This window comes from Pristiophorus japonicus, unplaced genomic scaffold (assembly GCF_044704955.1).
Source record: "Pristiophorus japonicus isolate sPriJap1 unplaced genomic scaffold, sPriJap1.hap1 HAP1_SCAFFOLD_1092, whole genome shotgun sequence".
Classification (NCBI taxonomy): domain Eukaryota; kingdom Metazoa; phylum Chordata; class Chondrichthyes; family Pristiophoridae; genus Pristiophorus; species Pristiophorus japonicus.
This window is the reverse complement of record NW_027250748.1, coordinates 90,001-110,355: the sequence shown is the minus strand read 5'-3', so window position 1 is coordinate 110,355 and position 20,355 is coordinate 90,001. Positions and strand designations below refer to the sequence as shown.

The window sequence follows — 20,355 nt, the reverse complement described above, 5'->3', positions numbered from 1 at the left end:
CTATATCAATGCGGGGACGTGACAGTGGCTATATCAATGCAGGGACGTGACAGTGGCTGCATAAGCACCGAGGGAGCACCGCACTGCGCTGGCGGAGGGGGAAATGAGGCAAAGTCTGCATTCATATAGCCACTGTCCCGTCCCCAAAGCGCCTCACAACCAATCAGCCGCTGCCTGGGGAGCGCGGCTCGCTGTTGCATTGTGGGAAACACGGCAAGGCGCGCTCGAGCGCACAGCAAGCTCCCACACACGCAGCCAACGTGACAATGCCCCTCCGACAGTGCGGGGCTCCCTCAGTACTGCCCCTCCGACAGTGCGGGGCTCCCTCAGTACTGCCCCTCCGACAGTGCGGGGCTCCCTCAGTACTGCCCCTCCGACAGTGCGGGGCTCCCTCAGTACTGCCCCTCCGTCAGTGCAGCACTCCCTCAGTACTGCCCCTCCGACAGTGCGGCACTCCCTCAGTACTGCCCCTCCGACAGTGCGGCGCTCCCTCAGTACTGCCCCTCCGACAGTGCAGCACTCCCTCAGTACTGCCCCTCCGACAGTGCGGGGCTCCCTCAGTACTGCCCCTCCGACAGTGCGGCGCTACCTCAGTACTGCCCCTCCGACAGTGCGGCACTCCCTCAGTACTGCCCCTCCGACAGTGCGGGGCTCCCTCAGTACTGCCCCTCCGACAGTGCGGGGCTCCCTCAGTCCTGCCCCTCCGACAGTGCGGGGCTCCCTCAGTACTGCCCCTCCGACAGTACGGGGCTCCCTCAGACAAACTGAGAGCCCTAAGCCGGAACGATAGAGTCGGGGAGAGCTAATTTGACAGAGTTTCTTTATTCGGAATAGGGTTTAAGCGAAGAGCACAGAAAGAACGATTATATAGAACACAACACCCCCCCGACTACACACAATCTTCACCCCCTCCCCTGGGAACAACAACACCACAATCGCGGAGGGAGGGGAGGAGGAGGGAGAGGGAGGGAGGGGGAGAGGGAGGGAGGGGGGGGGGAGAGAGAGGGGGGAGAGAGAAGGAGGGAGGGGGAGAGAGAGGGAGGGAGGGGGAGAGAGAGGGAGGGAGGTGGAGAGAGAGGGAGGGAGGTGGAGAGAGAGGGAGGGAGGTGGAGAGAGAGGGAGGGAGGTGGAGAGAGAGGGAGGGAGGTGGAGAGAGAGGGAGGGAGGGGGAGAGAGAGGGAGGGAGGGGGAGAGAGAGGGAGGGAGGGGGAGAGAGAGGGAGGTGGCGAGAGAGAGAGGGAGGTGGCGAGAGAGGGAGGGAGGTGGAGAGAGAGGGAGGGAGGGGGAGAGAGAGGGAGGGAGGGGGAGAGGGAGGGAGGTGGAGAGAGAGGGAGGGAGTGAGGGGGAGAGAGAGGGAGGGAGGTGGAGAGAGAGGGAGGGAGGTGGAGAGAGAGAGAGGGAGGGGGAGAGAGAGGGAGGGAGTGAGGGAGAGAGAGGGAGGGAGTGAGGGAGAGAGAGGGAGGGAGGGGGAGAGAGAGGGAGGGAGGGGGAGAGAGAGGGAGGGAGGGGGAGAGAGAGGGAGGGAGGGGGAGAGAGAGGGAGGGAGGGGGAGAGAGAGGGAGGGAGGTGGAGAGAGGGAGGGAGTGAGGGGGAGAGGGAGGGAGTGAGGGGGAGAGAGAGGGAGGGAGGGGGAGAGAGAGGGAGGGAGGGGGAGAGAGGGAGGGAGTGAGGGGGAGAGAGGGAGGGAGTGAGGGGGAGAGAGGGAGGGAGTGAGGGGGAGAGAGAGGGAGGGAGGGAGGGGGAGAGAGACAGAGAGAGAGAGAGAGAGAGACAGAGAGAGAGAGAGAGAGAGAGTGAGAGAGAGAAAGGAAGGGGTTGGTGAGAAAACGTGGACTGGATCCAGAGTTGGAGGGAGGGGAGGGGGAGTGGGAAGTTTCAAAAACCCGGAGTCAGATCATGAGGAGCTGGAACGAGAGGGCCACAAGATCCAGAGTGGATTGAGGGGAGGATGGTGGGAGGGGAAGAGAGAGAGAGAGAGGGAGAGGGAGAGGGGGAGAAGCCGGGCTGTTGGAAAACCTGGAATGGATCGGAAGGTGGGTGGGCCGGGGGGGAAGGCTGGAAAACGAGGAGCGGATTTGGAGGAGGAGCGATGGGGGTGGTTTAGAAATGGCGGAGGTGGTTGACCGAGGGACGGGGTGGGTGTGCGTGTGAACGCGGAGTGTCGGAAGACCCGAAGTGGATCGCAAAGCAGCACGGGCAGAGAGCGGCAGAGAATAATCACGGAAACACATCCCTTCACCGAGAGAGACAGAAGCGATCTGATCGCGGTGTGGGGTCTTGGCGGGCCGGACTGCGGTCATTCCGGGCAGAGTCAGCGGAACTGCAGGAGGCTGATCCGGAGACCGATGACATCCTTCCCGATCTCGGTGACCTGGAATCGAAAATAGGGACACCAGGCGTTGAACAGGGCAATGTGGAATCTGAGATATCTGTACACTGACTGGTGTCTCTCAGTCCCTCTCTCCCTCAGGGAGATATCTGTACACTGACTGGTGTCTCTCAGTCTCTCTCCCTCAGGGAGATATCTGTACACTGACTGGTGTCTCTCGGTCCCTCTCCCTCAGGGAGATATCTGTACACTGACTGGTGTCTCTCAGTCCCCTCTCCCTCAGGGAGATATCTGTACACTGACTGGTGTCTCTCAGTCTCTCTCCCTCAGGGAGATATCTGTACACTGACTGGTGTCCCTCAGTCCCTCAGGGAGATATCTGTACACTGACTGGTGTCTCTCAGTCTCTCTCTCTCCCTCAGGAAGATATCTGTACACTGACTGGTGTCTCTCAGTCCCCTCTCCCTCAGGGAGATATCTGTACACTGACTGGTGTCTCTCAGTCCCTCTCCCTCTGGGAGATATCTGTACACTGATTGGTGTCTCTCAGTCCCTCTCCCTCAGGGAGATATCTGTACACTGACTGGTGTCCCTCAGTCCCTCAGGGAGATATCTGTACACTGACTGGTGTCTCTCAGTCCCCTCTCCCTCAGGGAGATATCTGTACACTGACTGGTGTCTCTCAGTCCCTCTCCCTCTCCCTCAGGGAGATATTTGTACACTGACTGGTGTCTCTCAGTCCCTCTCCCTCAGGGAGATATCTGTACACTGACTGGTGTCTCTCAGTCCCTCTCCCTCAGGGAGATATCTGTACACTGACTGGTGTCTCTCAGTCCCCTCTCCCTCAGGGAGATATCTGTACACTGACTGGTGTCTCTCAGTCCCCTCTCCCTCAGGGAGATATCTGTACACTGACTGGTGTCTCTCAGTCCCTCTCCCTCAGGGAGATATCTGTACACTGACTGGTGTCTCTCAGTCCCCTCTCCCTCAGGGAGATATCTGTACACTGACTGGTGTCTCTCAGTCCCTCTCCCTCAGGGAGATATCTGTACACTGACTGGTGTCTCTCAGTCCCCTCTCCCTCAGGGAGATATCTGTACACTGACTGGTGTCCCTCAGTCCCTCAGGGAGATATCTGTACACTGACTGGTGTCTCTCAGTCTCTCTCTCTCCCTCAGGAAGATATCTGTACACTGACTGGTGTCTCTCAGTCCCCTCTCCCTCAGGGAGATATCTGTACACTGACTGGTGTCTCTCAGTCCCTCTCCCTCAGGGAGATATCTGTACACTGACTGGTGTCTCTCAGTCCCTCTCCCTCAGGGAGATATCTGTACACTGACTGGTGTCTCTCAGTCCCCTCTCCCTCAGGGAGATATCTGTACACTGACTGGTGTCTCTCAGTCCCCTCTCCCTCAGGGAGATATCTGTACACTGACTGGTGTCTCTCAGTCCCTCTCCCTCAGGGAGATATCTGTACACTGACTGGTGTCTCTCAGTCCCCTCTCCCTCAGGGAGATATCTGTACACTGACTGGTGTCTCTCAGTCCCCTCTCCCTCAGGGAGATATCTGTACACTGACTGGTGTCTCTCAGTCCCTCTCCCTCAGGGAGATATCTGTACACTGACTGGTGTCTCTCAGTCCCTCTCCCTCAGGGAGATATCTGTACACTGACTGGTGTCTCTCAGTCCCCTCTCCCTCAGGGAGATATCTGTACACTGACTGGTGTCTCAGTCCCCTCTCGCTCCCTCAGGGAGATATCTGTACACTGACTGGTGTCTCTCAGTCCCCTCTCCCTCAGGGAGATATCTGTACACTGACTGGTGTCTCTCAGTCCCTCTCCCTCAGGGAGATATCTGTACACTGACTGGTGTCTCTCAGTCCCCTCTCCCTCAGGGAGATATCTGTACACTGACTGGTGTCTCTCAGTCCCTCTCCCTCAGGGAGATATCTGTACACTGACTGGTGTCTCTCAGTCCCTCTCCCTCAGGGAGATATCTGTACACTGACTGGTGTCTCTCAGTCCCTCTCCCTCAGGGAGATATCTGTACACTGACTGGTGTCTCTCAGTCCCCTCTCCCTCAGGGAGATATCTGTACACTGACTGGTGTCTCTCAGTCCCTCGGGGAGATATCTCTACACTGACTGGTGTCTCTCAGTCCCTCTCCCTCAGGGAGATATCTGTACACTGACTGGTGTCTCTCAGTCCCCTCTCCCTCAGGGAGATATCTGTACACTGACTGGTGTCTCTCAGTCCCTCTCCCTCAGGGAGATATCTGAACACTGACTGGTGTCTCTCAGTCCCCTCTCCCTCAGGGAGATATCTGTACACTGACTGGTGTCTCTCAGTCCCCTCTCCCTCAGGGAGATATCTGTACACTGACTGGTGTCTCTCAGTCCCTCTCTCTCCCCCAGGGAGATATCTGTACACTGACTGGTGTCTCTCAGTCCCTCGGGGAGATATCTCTACACTGACTGGTGTCTCTCAGTCCCTCTCCCTCAGGGAGATATCTGTACACTGACTGGTGTCTCTCAGTCCCTCTCCCTCAGGGAGATATCTGTACACTGACTGGTGTCTCTCAGTCCCCTCTCCCTCAGGGAGATATCTGTACACTGACTGGTGTCTCTCAGTCCCTCTCCCTCGGGGAGATATCTGTACACTGACTGGTGTCTCTCAGTCCCTCTCCCTCAGGGAGATATCTGTACACTAACTGGTGTCTCTCAGTCCCCTCTCCCTCAGGGAGATATCTGTACACTGACTGGTGTCTCTCAGTCCCCCTCTCCCTCAGGGAGATATCTGTACACTGACTGGTATCTCTCAGTCCCCTCTCCCTCAGGGAGATATCTGTACACTGACTGGTGTCTCTCAGTCCCCTCTCCCTCAGGGAGATATCTGTACACTGACTGGTGTCTCTCAGTCCCTCGGGGAGATATCTGCACACTGACTGGTGTCTCTCAGTCCCTCGGGGAGATATCTGCACACTGACTGGTGTCTCTCAGTCCCTCGGGGAGATATCTCGACACTGACTGGTGTCTCTCAGTCCCTCGGGGAGATATCTCCACACTGACTGGTGTCTCTCGGTCCCTCGGGGAGATATCTCCACACTGACTGGTGTCTCTCGGTCCCTCGGGGAGATATCTCCACACTGACTGCTGTGTCTCAGTCCCTCGGGGAGATATCTCTACACTGACTGGTGTCTCTCAGTCCCTCGGGGAGATATCTCGACACTGACTGGTGTTTCTCAGTCCCTCGGGGAGATATCTCTACACTGTCTGGTGTCTCTCAGTCCCTCGGGGAGATATCTGTACACTGACTGGCGCCCCTCTCGGTCCCTCGGGGAGATATCTCCTCACTGACTGGTGTCTCTCAGTCCCTCGGGGAGATATCTGTACACTGACTGGTGTCTCTCAGTCCCTCGGGGAGATATCTCTACACTGACTGGTGTCTCTCAGTCCCCTCTCCCTCAGGGAGATATCTGTACACTGACTGGTGTCTCTCAGTCCCCTCTCCCTCAGGGAGATATCTGTACACTGACTGGTGTCTCTCAGTCCCCTCTCCCTCAGGGAGATATCTGTACACTGACTGGTATCTCTCAGTCCCCTCTCCCTCAGGGAGATATCTGTACACTGACTGGTGTCTCTCAGTCCCCTCTCCCTCAGGGAGATATCTGTACACTGACTGGTATCTCTCAGTCCCCTCTCCCTCAGGGAGATATCTGTACACTGACTGGTGTCTCTCAGTCCCCTCTCCCTCAGGGAGATATCTGTACACTGACTGGTTTCTCTCAGTCCCTCGGGGAGATATCTGCACACTGACTGGTGTCTCTCAGTCCCTCGGGGAGATATCTGCATACTGACTGGTGTCTCTCAGTCCCTCGGGGAGATATCTCGACACTGACTGGTGTCTCTCAGTCCCTCGGGGAGATATCTCCACACTGACTGGTGTCTCTCGGTCCCTCGGGGAGATATCTCCACACTGACTGGTGTCTCTCAGTCCCTCGGGGAGATATCTGTACACTGACTGGTGTCTCTCAGTCCCTCGGGGAGATATCTCTACACTGACTGGTGTCTCTCAGTCCCCTCTCCCTCAGGGAGATATCTGTACACTGACTGGTGTCTCTCAGTCCCCTCTCCCTCAGGGAGATATCTGTACACTGACTGGTGTCTCTCAGTCCCCTCTCCCTCAGGGAGATATCTGTACACTGACTGGTGTCTCTCAGTCCCTCTCTCTCAGGGAGATATCTGTACACTGACTGGTGTCTCTCAGTCCCCTCTCTCTCAGGGAGATATCTGTACACTGACTGGTGTCTCTCAGTCCCTCTCTCTCAGGGAGATATCTGTACACTGACTGGTGTCTCTCAGTCCCTCTCCCTCGGGGAGATATCTGTACACTGACTGGTGTCTCTCAGTCCCTCTCCCTCAGGGAGATATCTGTACACTAACTGGTGTCTCTCAGTCCCCTCTCCCTCAGGGAGATATCTGTACACTGACTGGTGTCTCTCAGTCCCCCTCTCCCTCAGGGAGATATCTGTACACTGACTGGTATCTCTCAGTCCCCTCTCCCTCAGGGAGATATCTGTACACTGACTGGTGTCTCTCAGTCCCCTCTCCCTCAGGGAGATATCTGTACACTGACTGGTGTCTCTCAGTCCCTCGGGGAGATATCTGCACACTGACTGGTGTCTCTCAGTCCCTCTCCCTCAGGGAGATATCTGTACACTGACTGGTGTCTCTCAGTCCCCTCTCCCTCAGGGAGATATCTGTACACTGACTGGTGTCTCTCAGTCCCTCTCCCTCAGGGAGATATCTGTACACTGACTGGTGTCTCTCAGTCCCCTCTCCCTCAGGGAGATATCTGTACACTGACTGGTGTCTCTCAGTCCCTCTCCCTCAGGGAGATATCTGTACACTGACTGGTGTCTCTCAGTCCCTCGGGGAGATATCTGCACACTGACTGGTGTCTCTCAGTCCCTCGGGGAGATATCTCGACACTGACTGGTGTCTCTCAGTCCCTCGGGGAGATATCTCCACACTGACTGGTGTCTCTCGGTCCCTCGGGGAGATATCTCCACACTGACTGGTGTCTCTCGGTCCCTCGGGGAGATATCTCCACACTGACTGCTGTGTCTCAGTCCCTCGGGGAGATATCTCTACACTGACTGGTGTCTCTCAGTCCCTCGGGGAGATATCTCGACACTGACTGGTGTTTCTCAGTCCCTCGGGGAGATATCTCTACACTGTCTGGTGTCTCTCAGTCCCTCGGGGAGATATCTGTACACTGACTGGCGCCCCTCTCGGTCCCTCGGGGAGATATCTCCTCACTGACTGGTGTCTCTCAGTCCCTCGGGGAGATATCTGTACACTGACTGGTGTCTCTCAGTCCCTCGGGGAGATATCTCTACACTGACTGGTGTCTCTCAGTCCCCTCTCCCTCAGGGAGATATCTGTACACTGACTGGTGTCTCTCAGTCCCCTCTCCCTCAGGGAGATATCTGTACACTGACTGGTGTCTCTCAGTCCCCTCTCCCTCAGGGAGATATCTGTACACTGACTGGTATCTCTCAGTCCCCTCTCCCTCAGGGAGATATCTGTACACTGACTGGTGTCTCTCAGTCCCCTCTCCCTCAGGGAGATATCTGTACACTGACTGGTATCTCTCAGTCCCCTCTCCCTCAGGGAGATATCTGTACACTGACTGGTGTCTCTCAGTCCCCTCTCCCTCAGGGAGATATCTGTACACTGACTGGTTTCTCTCAGTCCCTCGGGGAGATATCTGCACACTGACTGGTGTCTCTCAGTCCCTCGGGGAGATATCTGCATACTGACTGGTGTCTCTCAGTCCCTCGGGGAGATATCTCGACACTGACTGGTGTCTCTCAGTCCCTCGGGGAGATATCTCCACACTGACTGGTGTCTCTCGGTCCCTCGGGGAGATATCTCCACACTGACTGGTGTCTCTCAGTCCCTCGGGGAGATATCTCTACACTGACTGGTGTCTCTCAGTCCCCTCTCCCTCAGGGAGATATCTGTACACTGACTGGTGTCTCTCAGTCCCCTCTCCCTCAGGGAGATATCTGTACACTGACTGGTGTCTCTCAGTCCCCTCTCCCTCAGGGAGATATCTGTACACTGACTGGTGTCTCTCAGTCCCTCTCTCTCAGGGAGATATCTGTACACTGACTGGTGTCTCTCAGTCCCCTCTCTCTCAGGGAGATATCTGTACACTAACTGGTGTCTCTCAGTCCCCTCTCCCTCAGGGAGATATCTGTACACTGACTGGTGTCTCTCAGTCCCTCGGGGAGATATCTCCACACTGACTGGTGTCTCTCGGTCCCTCGGGGAGATATCTGTACACTGACTGGTGTCTCTCAGTCCCTCTGGGAGATATCTGCACACTGACTGGTGTCTCTCGGTCCCTCGGGGAGATATCTCCACACTGACTGGTGTCTCTCAGCCCCTCGGGGAGATATCTCCACACTGACTGGTGTCTCTCAGTCCCTCTCCCTCAGGGAGATATCTGTACACTGACTGGTGTCTCTCGGTCCCTCGGGGAGATATCTCCACACTGACTGGTGTCTCTCAGTCCCTCGGGGAGATATCTCCACACTGACTGGTGTCTCTCGGTCCCTCGGGGAGATATCTCCACACTGACTGGTGTCTCTCGGTCCCTCGGGGAGATATCTGTACACTGACTGGTGTCTCTCGGTCCCTCGGGGAGATATCTCCACACTGACTGGTGTCTCTCAGTCCCTCTCCCTCGGGGAGATATCTGTACACTGACTGGTGTCTCTCGGTCCCTCGGGGAGATATCTCCACACTGACTGGTGTCTCTCAGTCCCTCTCCCTCAGGGAGATATCTGTACACTGACTGGTGTCTCTCAGTCCCTCTCCCTCGGGGAGATATCTCCACACTGACTGGTGTCTCTCGGTCCCTCGGGGAGATATCTCGACACTGACTGGTGTCTCTCAGTCCCTCGGGGAGATATCTCCACACTGACTGGTGTCTCTCGGTCCCTCGGGGAGATATCTGTACACTGACTGGTGTCTCTCGGTCCCTCGGGGAGATATCTCCACACTGACTGGTGTCTCTCGGTCCCTCGGGGAGATATCTCCACACTGACTGGTGTCTCTCGGTCCCTCGGGGAGATATCTCCACACTGACTGGTGTCTCTCGGTCCCTCGGGGAGATATCTCCACACTGACTGGTGTCTCTCGGTCCCTCGGGGAGATATCTCCACACTGACTGGTGTCTCTCGGTCCCTCGGGGAGATATCTCCACACTGACTGGTGTCTCTCAGTCCCTCGGGGAGATATCTCTACACTGACTGGCGCCCCTCTCGGTCCTGTGTTTGCTCGAGCGAAGGTACGGACTTACCGTGCTGACGCGGCAGATTTGACCCTTGAACTCGGGACTGTAGCAAGCCCCACTGAGCGGGCATTTCTCAACCGGCTTGCCCCTGTCGATGGAAAAGGTGCAGTTAGCAGTGAAAGAGAGCACGTGGCCTTTGACAATCCAAGTGGGAACTGGCCTTGCAAAGCCTCGGGATGTCCCAAAGCGCTTCACAGTCGACGGAGTACATTTGTTCGTGAGGTCACTGTTGTATTGGGGGGGGGGAAACGCGGCAGACAATATTGTGCACAGCAAGATCCCACAGTCAGCAATGACCAATAGCCAGCTCACTTCTTTTCTTTTTTTGAAGAGACACTGCTTGACAATAAATATCGGCCCCGCTATCTCTGCTCTTTTTCAAATTGATACCTTTTACGTCAGAGAGTGCGGGGCTCCCTCAGTACTGCCCCTCCGACAGTGCGGGGCTCCCTCAGTGCTGCCCCTCTGACAGTGCGGGGCTCCCTCAGTGCTGCCCCTCCGACAGTACGGGGCTCCCTCAGTGCTGCCCCTCCGACAGTGCGGGGCTCCCTCAGTACTGCCCCTCCGACAGTGCGGGGCTCCCTCAGTGCTGCCCCTCCGACAGTGCGGCACTCCCTCAGTACTGCCCCTCCGACAGTGCGGGGCTCCCCCAGTACTGCCCCTCCGACAGTGCGGGGCTCCCCCAGTACTGCCCCTCCGACAGTACGGGGCTCCCCCAGTACTGCCCCTCCGACAGTGCGGGGCTCCCTCAGTACTGCCCCTCCGACAGTACGGGGCTCCCTCAGTACTGCCCCTCCGACAGTGCGGGGCTCCCTCAGTACTGCCCCTCCGACAGTGCGGGGCTCCCTCAGTACTGCCCCTCCGACAGTACGGAGCTCCCTCAGTACTGCCCCTCCGACAGTGCGGCACTCCCTCAGTACTGCCCCTCCGACAGTACGGGGCTCCCTCAGTACTGCCCCTCCGACAGTGCTGGGCTCCCTCAGTACTGCCCCTCCGACAGTGCGGGGCTCCCTCAGTACTGCCCCTCCGACAGTACGGGGCTCCCTCAGTACTGCCCCTCCAACAGTGCGGGGCTCCCTCAGTACTGTCCCTCCGACAGTGCGGGGCTCCCTCAGTGCTGCCCCTCCGACAGTGCGGGGCTCCCTCAGTGCTGCCCCTCCGACAGTGCGGGGCTCCCTCAGTACTGCCCCTCCGACAGTGCGGGGCTCCCTCAGTACTGCCCCTCCGACAGTACGGGGCTCCCTCGGTACTGCCCCCCCGACAGTGCGGTGCTCCCTCAGTACTGCCCCCCCGCTCCGCCCTACCTGTAAATGGGTTTGTAGGACACTGCACAGATGTCGAAGGGGTTGTGCATGTCATAGTTGAGCTGGTGAGCATCTGTGGGAGTTTTTTCGCACGCCGCGAGAATCTTGCGAGTCTGCAAAGGACATGGATCAGCGAGTTAAAACGTGACGCACGACGGACTCTGGGGTGCAGTTCGAAAGGACAGAGGCCTGATGGAGGGTGCTTTGGCTCAAATCGACAGGACAAAGGGCACAGCAAGAGGCCATTGTGCACGGTGCTCCAAGCGTGGCCTAACCCAAGGTATATGGCGACCGCAACTGTACACGGGGCTCCCAGTGTGGTCTAACTCAGGTATATGGCGACCGCAACTGGGCACGGGGCTCCCAGTGTGGTCTAACCCAAGGTATATGGAGACCAGAACTGTGTGCACGATGCTCCAAGTGTGGTCTAACCCAAGGTATATGGAGACCAGAACTGTACACGGTGCTCCCAGTGTGGTCTCACCCAAGGTATATGGAGACCAGAACTGTGTGCACGATGCTCCAAGTGTGGTCTCACCCCAGGTATATGGAGACCGCAACTGTACACGGGGCTCCCAGTGTGGTCTAACCCAAGGTATATGGCGACCGCAACTGTACACGGGGCTCCCAGTGTGGTCTAACCCAAGGTATATGGAGACCAGAACTGTGTGCACGATGCTCCAAGTGTGGTCCAACCCAAGGTATATGGCGACCGCAACTGGGCAGTATTTTTGGGAGACACTGCCCACGTTCGCCCCTGCCCTCCCTCCAGTGCTGACACACTACCTGCTGGCCCACATCAGGCTTGGGCCCCAGCTCCAGAAGCCTCCCGGCAAATGACGCAGCCGTCTTAAAGTTCTTGAGCTTGAAGAGGAGATTGACGGCAGTGCGCAGGACGAGAATCATATGCACTGGTTGGAGACTGCAGTGTGTAAAATAGGCAGCCATCTGTGGGAGAGACCAGGAGAATCTTCAGTCAATGGCATGCATGTGGGAGGTGTTGAGCAGGCCAGTGTCGACAACAGTAAGGGAGAACACAACATAATCGGGGCAGGAGTGGGCCATTCGGCCCCTCGAGCCTTGCTCCGCCATTTAATACGACCGTGGGCTGATCCCATCGTGGACCCAGCTCCACTTCCCTGCCCGCCCCCTTACCCCCTTATCGTTTAACATCTCCGTCTTAAATAAATTCAATGTCCCCGGCTCCCACAGCTCCCTGAGGCAGCGAGTTCCACAGATTTTACAACCCTCCGAGAGAAGAAATCCCTCCTCATCTCAGTCTTAAATGGGCGGCCCCTTATTCTAAGACCATGCCCCCCGCCCTAGTTCTAGTCTCCCCCCATCACTGCACTCCCTCGATGGCAAGTACATCCTTCCTTGGGTACGAACAAAATTGTACCCCACCTCTCAGACACAGCCTCCCATACTCGTTCTCCCTAAGACGACCCCGCCATCAGTGGAAACATCCTCTCTGCATCCACCTCGTAACCGTACACGTCTCGACAAGATCGCCTCTCATTCTTCTGAACGCCAATGAGTAGAGGGCCCAACCTACCCTCATAAATCCAACCCCCCTCATCCCCGCAATCGACCGAGTGAACCTTCTCGGAACTGCCTCCAAAGCGAGGATATCCTCTCGTGAATACGGAGAGCAGAACTGTGCACGCAGTACTCCAGGTGTGGCCTCACCAATACCCCTGTATAACCTGTAAGCAAGACTTCCTTGCTTTTATACTCCCATCCCCCTTTGCAATAAAGGCCAAGATACCATTGGCCCTTCCTGATCACTTGCTGTACCTGCGTACTAACCTTCTGTGTTTCATGTACAAGTAACCCCCCAGGTCCCGCTGTACTGCCGCACTTTGTAATCTTTCTCCGTTCAAATAACAACTTGCTCTTTGATTGTTTTCCTGCCAAAGTGCCTGACCTCGCACTTTCCCACATTATACTCCCTCTGGCAAATTGTTGCCCGCTCCCTGAGCCGGTCGATGTCCTTTTGCAGAGTTTGTGTGTCCTCCTCACACATGGCTTCTCCTCCCATCTTTGTATGGTCAGTAAACTTGGCCACGTGACACTCGGTCCCCTTCTTCCAAGTCGTTAATTTCGCTTCTAAATAGCTGGGGCCCCAGCTCTGATCCCTGCGGCAACCCCACGAGTTACTTGCCGACCAGAGAATGAGCCATCTGTCCCGACTCTCTGTTTTCCTGTTCGTTAGCCAATCCTCGATCCGTGCGAATATATTACCCCCAACCCCGGGAACTTTTATCTTGTGCGGTAAACTTTCATGTGGCACTTTGTCAAGCGCCTTCTGGAAATCCAAATGCACCACATCCACCGGTTCCCCCTTTATCCGCCCTGTTCGTTACATCCGTCGACGAACTCCGGCACGTTTGTCAAACGTGATTTCCCCCTTCATAAATCCGCGCTGACTCTGCCTGACCGAATTTTGCTTTTCCAAATCTCCGACATCTTTAATAATGGATTCCAACATTTTCCGAACCACAGAGGTTAGGCTAACGGGTCGACCGTTTGCTGCTTTTTGTCTGTAAGTCGGGGCGTTACATTTGCAGTTTTACCAACTGGGACCTCCCTGGAATCCAGGGAATTTTGGTCAATTACAACCACTATCCCTGTCGTGACTTCTCTTAAGACCCGAGGATACATTCCATCTGGTCCAGGGGCTTTATCTGCCTTTAGTCCCATTATCTTACTGAGTACCACCTCCTTCGTGATTGTGTTAAGTTCTTCCCCTCCCCCTAAAGCCCCTTGACTATCCACCGTCGGAATATTGTTCGTGTCCTCGACCGTAAAGACTGATACAAATTATGTGTTCAGTGTCTGCCATCTCCATGTTCCCCATTATTAATTCCCCCGCCCCGTCCTCTCAGGGGCCAACGTTTAGTCCTCTCGCCACCCGTTTCCTTTTTATATACCCGTCGAAACCCTTGCTATCTGTTTTTATATTTCGCGCCAGTTTATTTCCATCGTCTATCGGCCCGTTGTTAAATCATGTTTTTCTTCTTTTTTTTTTTTAAAGTCGTTCTTTGCTGGTTTCCAAAACTTCCCAATCTTCTGCCCTGCCACGAGTTTTGGCAACTTTGTCCAGAAACATAGAAAATAGGTGCAGGGAGTCGGCCATTCGGCCCTTCTAGCCTGCCCCGCCATTCAATGAGTTCATGGCTGAACATGCAACTTCAGTACACCCTTCCTGCTTTCTCGCCATACCCCTTGATCCCCCCGAGTCGTAAGGACTTCATCTAACTCCCTTTTGAAAATATTTAGTGAATTGGCCTCAACTAATTTCTGTGGTAGAGAATTCCACAGGTTCACCACTCTCTGGGTGAAGAAGTCTCTCCTCATCTCGGTCCTAAATGGCTTACCCCCTTATCCTTAGACTGTGAGACCCCCTGGTTCTGGACTTCCCCAACATTGGGAACATTCTTCCTACATCTAACCCCGTCAGAATTTTAAACCTTTCTATGAGATCCCCCTCTCATTCTTCTGAACTCCCAGTGAATACAAGCTCCAATCGATCCAGTCTTACTTGATAGGTCAGTCCCGCCATCCCGGGAATCAGTCTGGTGAACCTTCGCTGCACTCCCTCAATAGCAAGAACGTCCTTCCTCAGGTTAGGAGACCAAAACTGTACACAATACTCCAGGTGAGGCCTCACCAAGGGCCCTGTACAACTGTAGCAACACCTCCCTGCCCCCTGTACTCAAATCCCCTCGCTATGAAGGCCAACATAACCATTTGCTTTCTTCACCGCCTGCTGTACCTGCATGGCCAACCTTCAATGACTGATGTCCCAGGTCTCGTTGCACCTCCCCTTTTCCGAATCTGTCACCATTCAGATAATAGTCTGTCTCTCTGTTTTTACCACCAAACCTCACATTTACCCGCACTAAACTGCATCTGCCATGCATTTGCCCACTCACCGAACCTATCCAAGTCACTCTGCAGCCTCATAGCATCCTCCTCGCAGCTCACACTGCCGCCCAGCTTAGTGTCATCCGCAAATTTGGAGATACATTTAATCCCCTCGTCTAAATCATTAATGTACAATTCTAAATAGCTGGGGCCCCAGCACAGAACCCTGCGGTACCCCACTAGTCACTGCCCGCCATTCCGAAAAGTCCCCATTTACTCCGACTCTTTGCTTCCCGTCTGACAACCAGTTCTCGATCCATGTCAGCACACTACCCCCAATCCCATGTGCTCTAACTTTGCGCATTAATCTCTTGTGTGGGACCTTGTCGAACGCCTTGTGAAAGTCCCAATATACCACATCTACTGGTTCGCCCCTGGTCCACTCTACTGGAAACATCCTCAAAAAATTCCAGAAGGTTTGTCAAGCGCGATTTCCCTTGCACCAATCCACGCTGCCCGTGTTTTGTTGATCGGATACCGTCCATGAATTCATACCTCACAGATCCTCTTCTGCTGGTCCAATGTTGCTTTGGGCAACTTTTTGCGCTCAATCTCCATGCTCAGACCCACGATGTACTCGCGACAGATCGTGATCAGTTGCTGGGCCTGTTGGGGCGGAGTAAGACACGCACACGTAAGGGCACAGAAAGGACACAATCGCGACAGGAGGCGGCCATTCGGCCCCTCGAGCCTTGCTCCGCCATTTAATACCACCGTGGGCTGATCCGATCGTGGACCCCAAGCTCCACTTCCCCGCCCCCTTCTCTGTTAACATCTCCGCCTTAAATATATTCAATGTCCCCGGCTTCCCACAGCTCTCTGAGCGAGTTCCACAGATTTACAACCCTCCGAGAAGAAGAAATCCCTCCTCATCTCCGTCTTAAATGGGCGGCCCCTTATTCGAAGACCGTGCTCCCCCCCTCGCTCTAGTCTCCCCCCACCATCACCGCACTCCCTCGACGGCAAGTATATCCTTCCGTGGGCACGAACAAAATTGTGCCCCACCTCTCAGACACAGCCTCCCGCACTCGTTCTCCCCAAGGCTCCCCCCCCCCCCCCCAATCGGCGGAAACACCCTCCCCGCACCTGCCTCGGAAGCGTACGCGTCGCGGTAAGAGCGCCTCACACTCTTCTGGACTCCAATGAGTTCACCCTTTTGCACGCCTCGCTCAAATCTCCTCTCCACCGACTCAACCGCAGCAAGGGGAAAGCCCAGCTTCCAGACGAAGGAAGGGAGGGCGATAGCTCCAGGTTTGCAGACGACGTTGAGCCGGGTGGCGGTGTGAGCCGCGAGGGGGGGCGCGCTGGGAGGCTGCAGGGTGACCCTTGGGGACAGGTTAGCGGAGTGGGCAAAGGCGGCAGAATGTGGATAAACGTGAGGTTGTCCACTTTGGGGGGCAAAAACAGGATTATTATCGGAATCGGAAAAGGGGAAGGGTGCAACGAGACCTGGGGGTCATGGGACATCCGTCGCTGAAGGTTGGCCATGCGGGTACAGCAGGCGGTGAAGAAGGCAAATGGTCATGTTGGCCTTCATGGCGAGGGGGATTTGAGTATAGGAACATAGAAAACAGGAGCAGGAGTCGGTCATTGGGCCCTTCGAGCCTGCCCCGCCATTCGATGAGTTCACGGCTGAACATGCAACTTCAGGACCCCCTTCCTGCTCTCTCCCCATACCCCTTGATCCCCCCCCGAGTAGTCAGGACTTCATCCAACTCCTTCTTGAATATATTTAGTGAACTGGCCCCCCAACAACTCTCTGGGGTGGAGAATTCCACAGGTTCACCCCTCTCTGGGTGAAGAAGTCTCTCCTCATCTCGGTCCTAAATGGCTTACCCCTTATCCTTAGACTGTGTGAACCCCCTGGTTCTGGACTTGCCCCAACATCGGGAACATTCTTCCTGCATCTCACCTGTCCCGTCCAGTCAGAATTTTAAACCTTTCTATGAGGTCCCCCTCTCATTCTTCTGAACTCCAGTGAATACAAGCCCAGTTGATCCATTCTTTCTTGATAGGTCAGTCCCACCATCCCGGGAATCAGTCTGGTGAACCTTCGCTGCACTCCCTCAATAGCAAGAACGTCCTTCCTCAGGTTAGGAGACCAAAACTGTACACAATACTCCAGGTGTGGCCTCACCAAGGCCCTGTACAACTGTAGCAACACCTCCCTGCCCCTGTACTCAAATCCCCTCGCTATGAAGGCCAACATAACCATTTGCCTTCTTCACTGCCTGCTGTACCTGCATGGCCAACCTTCAATGACTGATGTACCCAGGTCTCGTTGCACCTCCCCTTTTCCTAATCTGTTCACCATTCAGATAATAGTCTGTCTCTCTGTTTTTTACCAGCAAAGTGGATAACCTCACATTTACCCGCACTAAACTGCATCTGCCATGCATTTGCCCACTCACCGAACCTGTCCAAGTCACTCTGCAGGCTCATAGCATCCTCCTCGCAGCTCACACTGCCACCCAACTTAGTGTCATCCGCAAATTTGGAGATACTGCACTTAATCCTCTCGTCTAAATCATTAATGTACAATGTAAATAGCTGGGGCCCCACCACTGATCCCTGCGGTACCCCACTAGTCACTGCCTGCCATTCCGAAAAGTGCCCATTTACTCCTACTCTTTGTTTCCTGTCTGACAACCAGTTCTCAATCCACGTCAGCACACTACCCCCCAATCCCACGTGCTTTAACTTTGCACATTAATGTGTGGGACCTTGTCGAAAGCCTTGTGAAAGTCCAAATATACCACATCAACTGGTTCTCCCTTGTCCACTCTACTGGAAACATCCTCAAAAAAAATTCCAGAAGGTTTGTCAAGCGTGATCTCCCTTTCGCCAATCCATGCTGACTTGGACCTATCATGTCACCTCTTTCCAAATGCGCTGCTATGACATCCTTAATAATATCGGAACAAGGTGCTCTCACTGCAGTTGTACAGGGCCCTTGGTGAGGCCACACCTGGAGTATTGCGCACAGTTTTGGTCGACCAAAATTCCCTGGACTCTGGGGAGGTACCAGCGGATTGGAAAGCAGCTAATGTAACGCCTCTGTTTAAAAAAAGGGGGCAGACAAAAGGCAGGGAACTCTCGGCCGGTTGGTTTAACATCTATCGCGGGGAAAATGCTTGAAACTATCATTGAGGAAGAAATAGCGGGACATCGAGAGAGGAATAGTGCAATCAAGCAGACGCAACATGGATTCATGAAGGGGGAAATCATGTTTAACTAAATTTACTGGAATTCTTTGAGGATATCACGAGCATGGTGGATAGAGGTGTACCGATGGATGTGGTGTATTTAGATTTCCAAAAGGCATTCGATAAGGTGCCACGCAAAAGGTTACTGCAGAAGATAAAGGTACGCAGAGTCAGAGGAAATGTATTAGCACGGATCGAGAATCGGCTGGCTAACAGACAGCAGAGAGTCGGGATAAATGGGTCCTTTTCGGGTTGGAAATCGGTGGTTAGTGCTGTGCCACAGGGATCGGTGCTGGGACCACAACTGTTTACAATATACATAGATGACCTGGAAGAGGGGACAGAGTGTATTGTAACAAAAATTGGCAGATGACACAAAGATTAGTGGGGAAAGCGGGTTGTGTTGAGGACCACAACTGTTTACAATATATATCGATGACCTGGAAGAGGGGACAGAGTGTATTGTAACAACATTTGCAGATGACACAAAGATTAGTGGGGAAAGCGGGTTGTATAGAGGATCACAACTGTTTACAATACACATCGATGACCTGGAAGAGGGGACAGAGTGTATTGTAACAACATTTGCAGATGACACAAAGATTAGTGGGAAAGCGGGTTGTATAGAGGATCACAACTGTTTACAATATACAGAGATGACCTGGAAGAGGGGACAGAGTGTATTGTAACAACATTTGCAGATGACACTGAGATTAGTGGGGAAAGCGGGTTGTATAGAGGATCACAACTGTTTACAATATACAGAGATGACCTGGAAGAGGGGACAGAGTGTATTGTAACAAAATTGGCAGATGACACAAAGATTAGTGGGAAAGCGGGTTGTATAGAGGATCACAACTGTTTACAATATACAGAGATGACCTGGAAGAGGGGACAGAGTGTATTGTAACAACATTTGCAGATGACACAAAGATTAGTGGGGAAAGCGGGTTGTGTAGAGGACCACAACTGTTTACAATATACAGAGATGACCTGGAAGAGGGGACAGAGTGTATTGTAACAAAATTGGCAGATGACACAAAGATTAGTGGGGAAAGCGGGTTGTATAGAGGACCACAACTGTTTACAATACACATCGATGACCTGGAAGAGGGGACAGAGTGTATTGTAACAACATTTGCAGATGACACAAAGATTAGTGGGGAAAGTGGGTTGTATAGAGGACCACAACTGTTTACAATATACATCGATGACCTGGAAGAGGGGACAGAGTGCATTGTAACCAAATTGGCAGATGACACTAAGATTAGTGGGGAAAGTGGGTTGTGTTGAGGACCACAACTGTTTACAATATACATCGATGACCTGGAAGAGGGGACAGAGTGTAGTGTAACAACATTTGCAGATGACACTGAGATTAGTGGGGAAAGTGGGTTGTATGGAGGACCACAACTGTTTACAATATACAGAGATGACCTGGAAGAGGGGACAGAGTGTATTGTAACAACATTTGCAGATGACACAAAGATTAGCGGGAAAGCGGGTTGTGTGGAGGACCACAACTGTTTACAATACACATCGATGACCTGGAAGAGGGGACAGAGTGCATTGTAACAACATTTGCAGATGACACTGAGATTAGTGGGAAAGCGGGTTGTATAGAGGACCACAACTGTTTACAATATACATCGATCACCTGGAAGAGGGGACAGAGTGTATTGTAACCAAATTGGCAGATGACACAAAGATTAGTGGGAAAGCGGGTTGTGTGGAGGACACAGAGAGGCTGCAAAGAGATTTGGATCGGTTAAGCGAACGGGCTAAGGTTTGGCAGATGGAATACAATGTCGGAAAGTGTGAGGTCATCCAACCTTGGGGGGGAAATAAAAAACACAGTAAAAGGGGAATATTATTTGAAGGGGGGAGAAATTACAACATGCTGCGGTGCAGAGGGACCTGGGGGGTCCTTGTGCACGGATCCCAAAAAGTTAGTTTGCAGGTGCAGCAGGTAATCGGGAAGGTGAATGGAATGTTGGCCTTCATCGCGAGAGGGATGGAGTACAAAAGCAGGGAGGTCCTGCTGCAACTGTGCAGGGTATTGGTGAGGCCACAGCTGGAGTACTGCGTGCACAGTTTTGGTCACCTGACTTAAGGAAGGATATACTGGCCTTGGAGATGGGTACAGAGATGATTCACGGGGCTGATTCCAGAGATGAGGGGGTGGCCTTGTGATGAGAGGTTGAGTCGATTGAATAGAT

At 54.1% G+C, this 20,355-nt stretch overlaps 1 protein-coding gene across 3 annotated transcripts in view; it reads right to left on the bottom strand.

The window, feature by feature from the left end:
- Positions 1-802: 802 nt before the first annotated feature.
- copa (COPI coat complex subunit alpha) overlaps positions 803-20,355 on the bottom strand; it is a 104,345-nt gene continuing 84,792 nt past the window's right edge. For all 3 annotated transcript variants that reach the window (XM_070870026.1, XM_070870028.1, XM_070870027.1), the window contains exons 32-36: positions 15,426-15,536; positions 11,787-11,948; positions 11,001-11,113; positions 9,703-9,784; positions 803-2,371 (exon numbers count right to left, since the gene is read on the bottom strand). In XM_070870026.1, the coding sequence (XP_070726127.1) occupies positions 2,312-2,371; positions 9,703-9,784; positions 11,001-11,113; positions 11,787-11,948; positions 15,426-15,536 (528 nt within the window). In that variant the 3' untranslated portion in view covers positions 803-2,311. The remainder of the gene's footprint in view (positions 2,372-9,702; positions 9,785-11,000; positions 11,114-11,786; positions 11,949-15,425; positions 15,537-20,355) is intronic.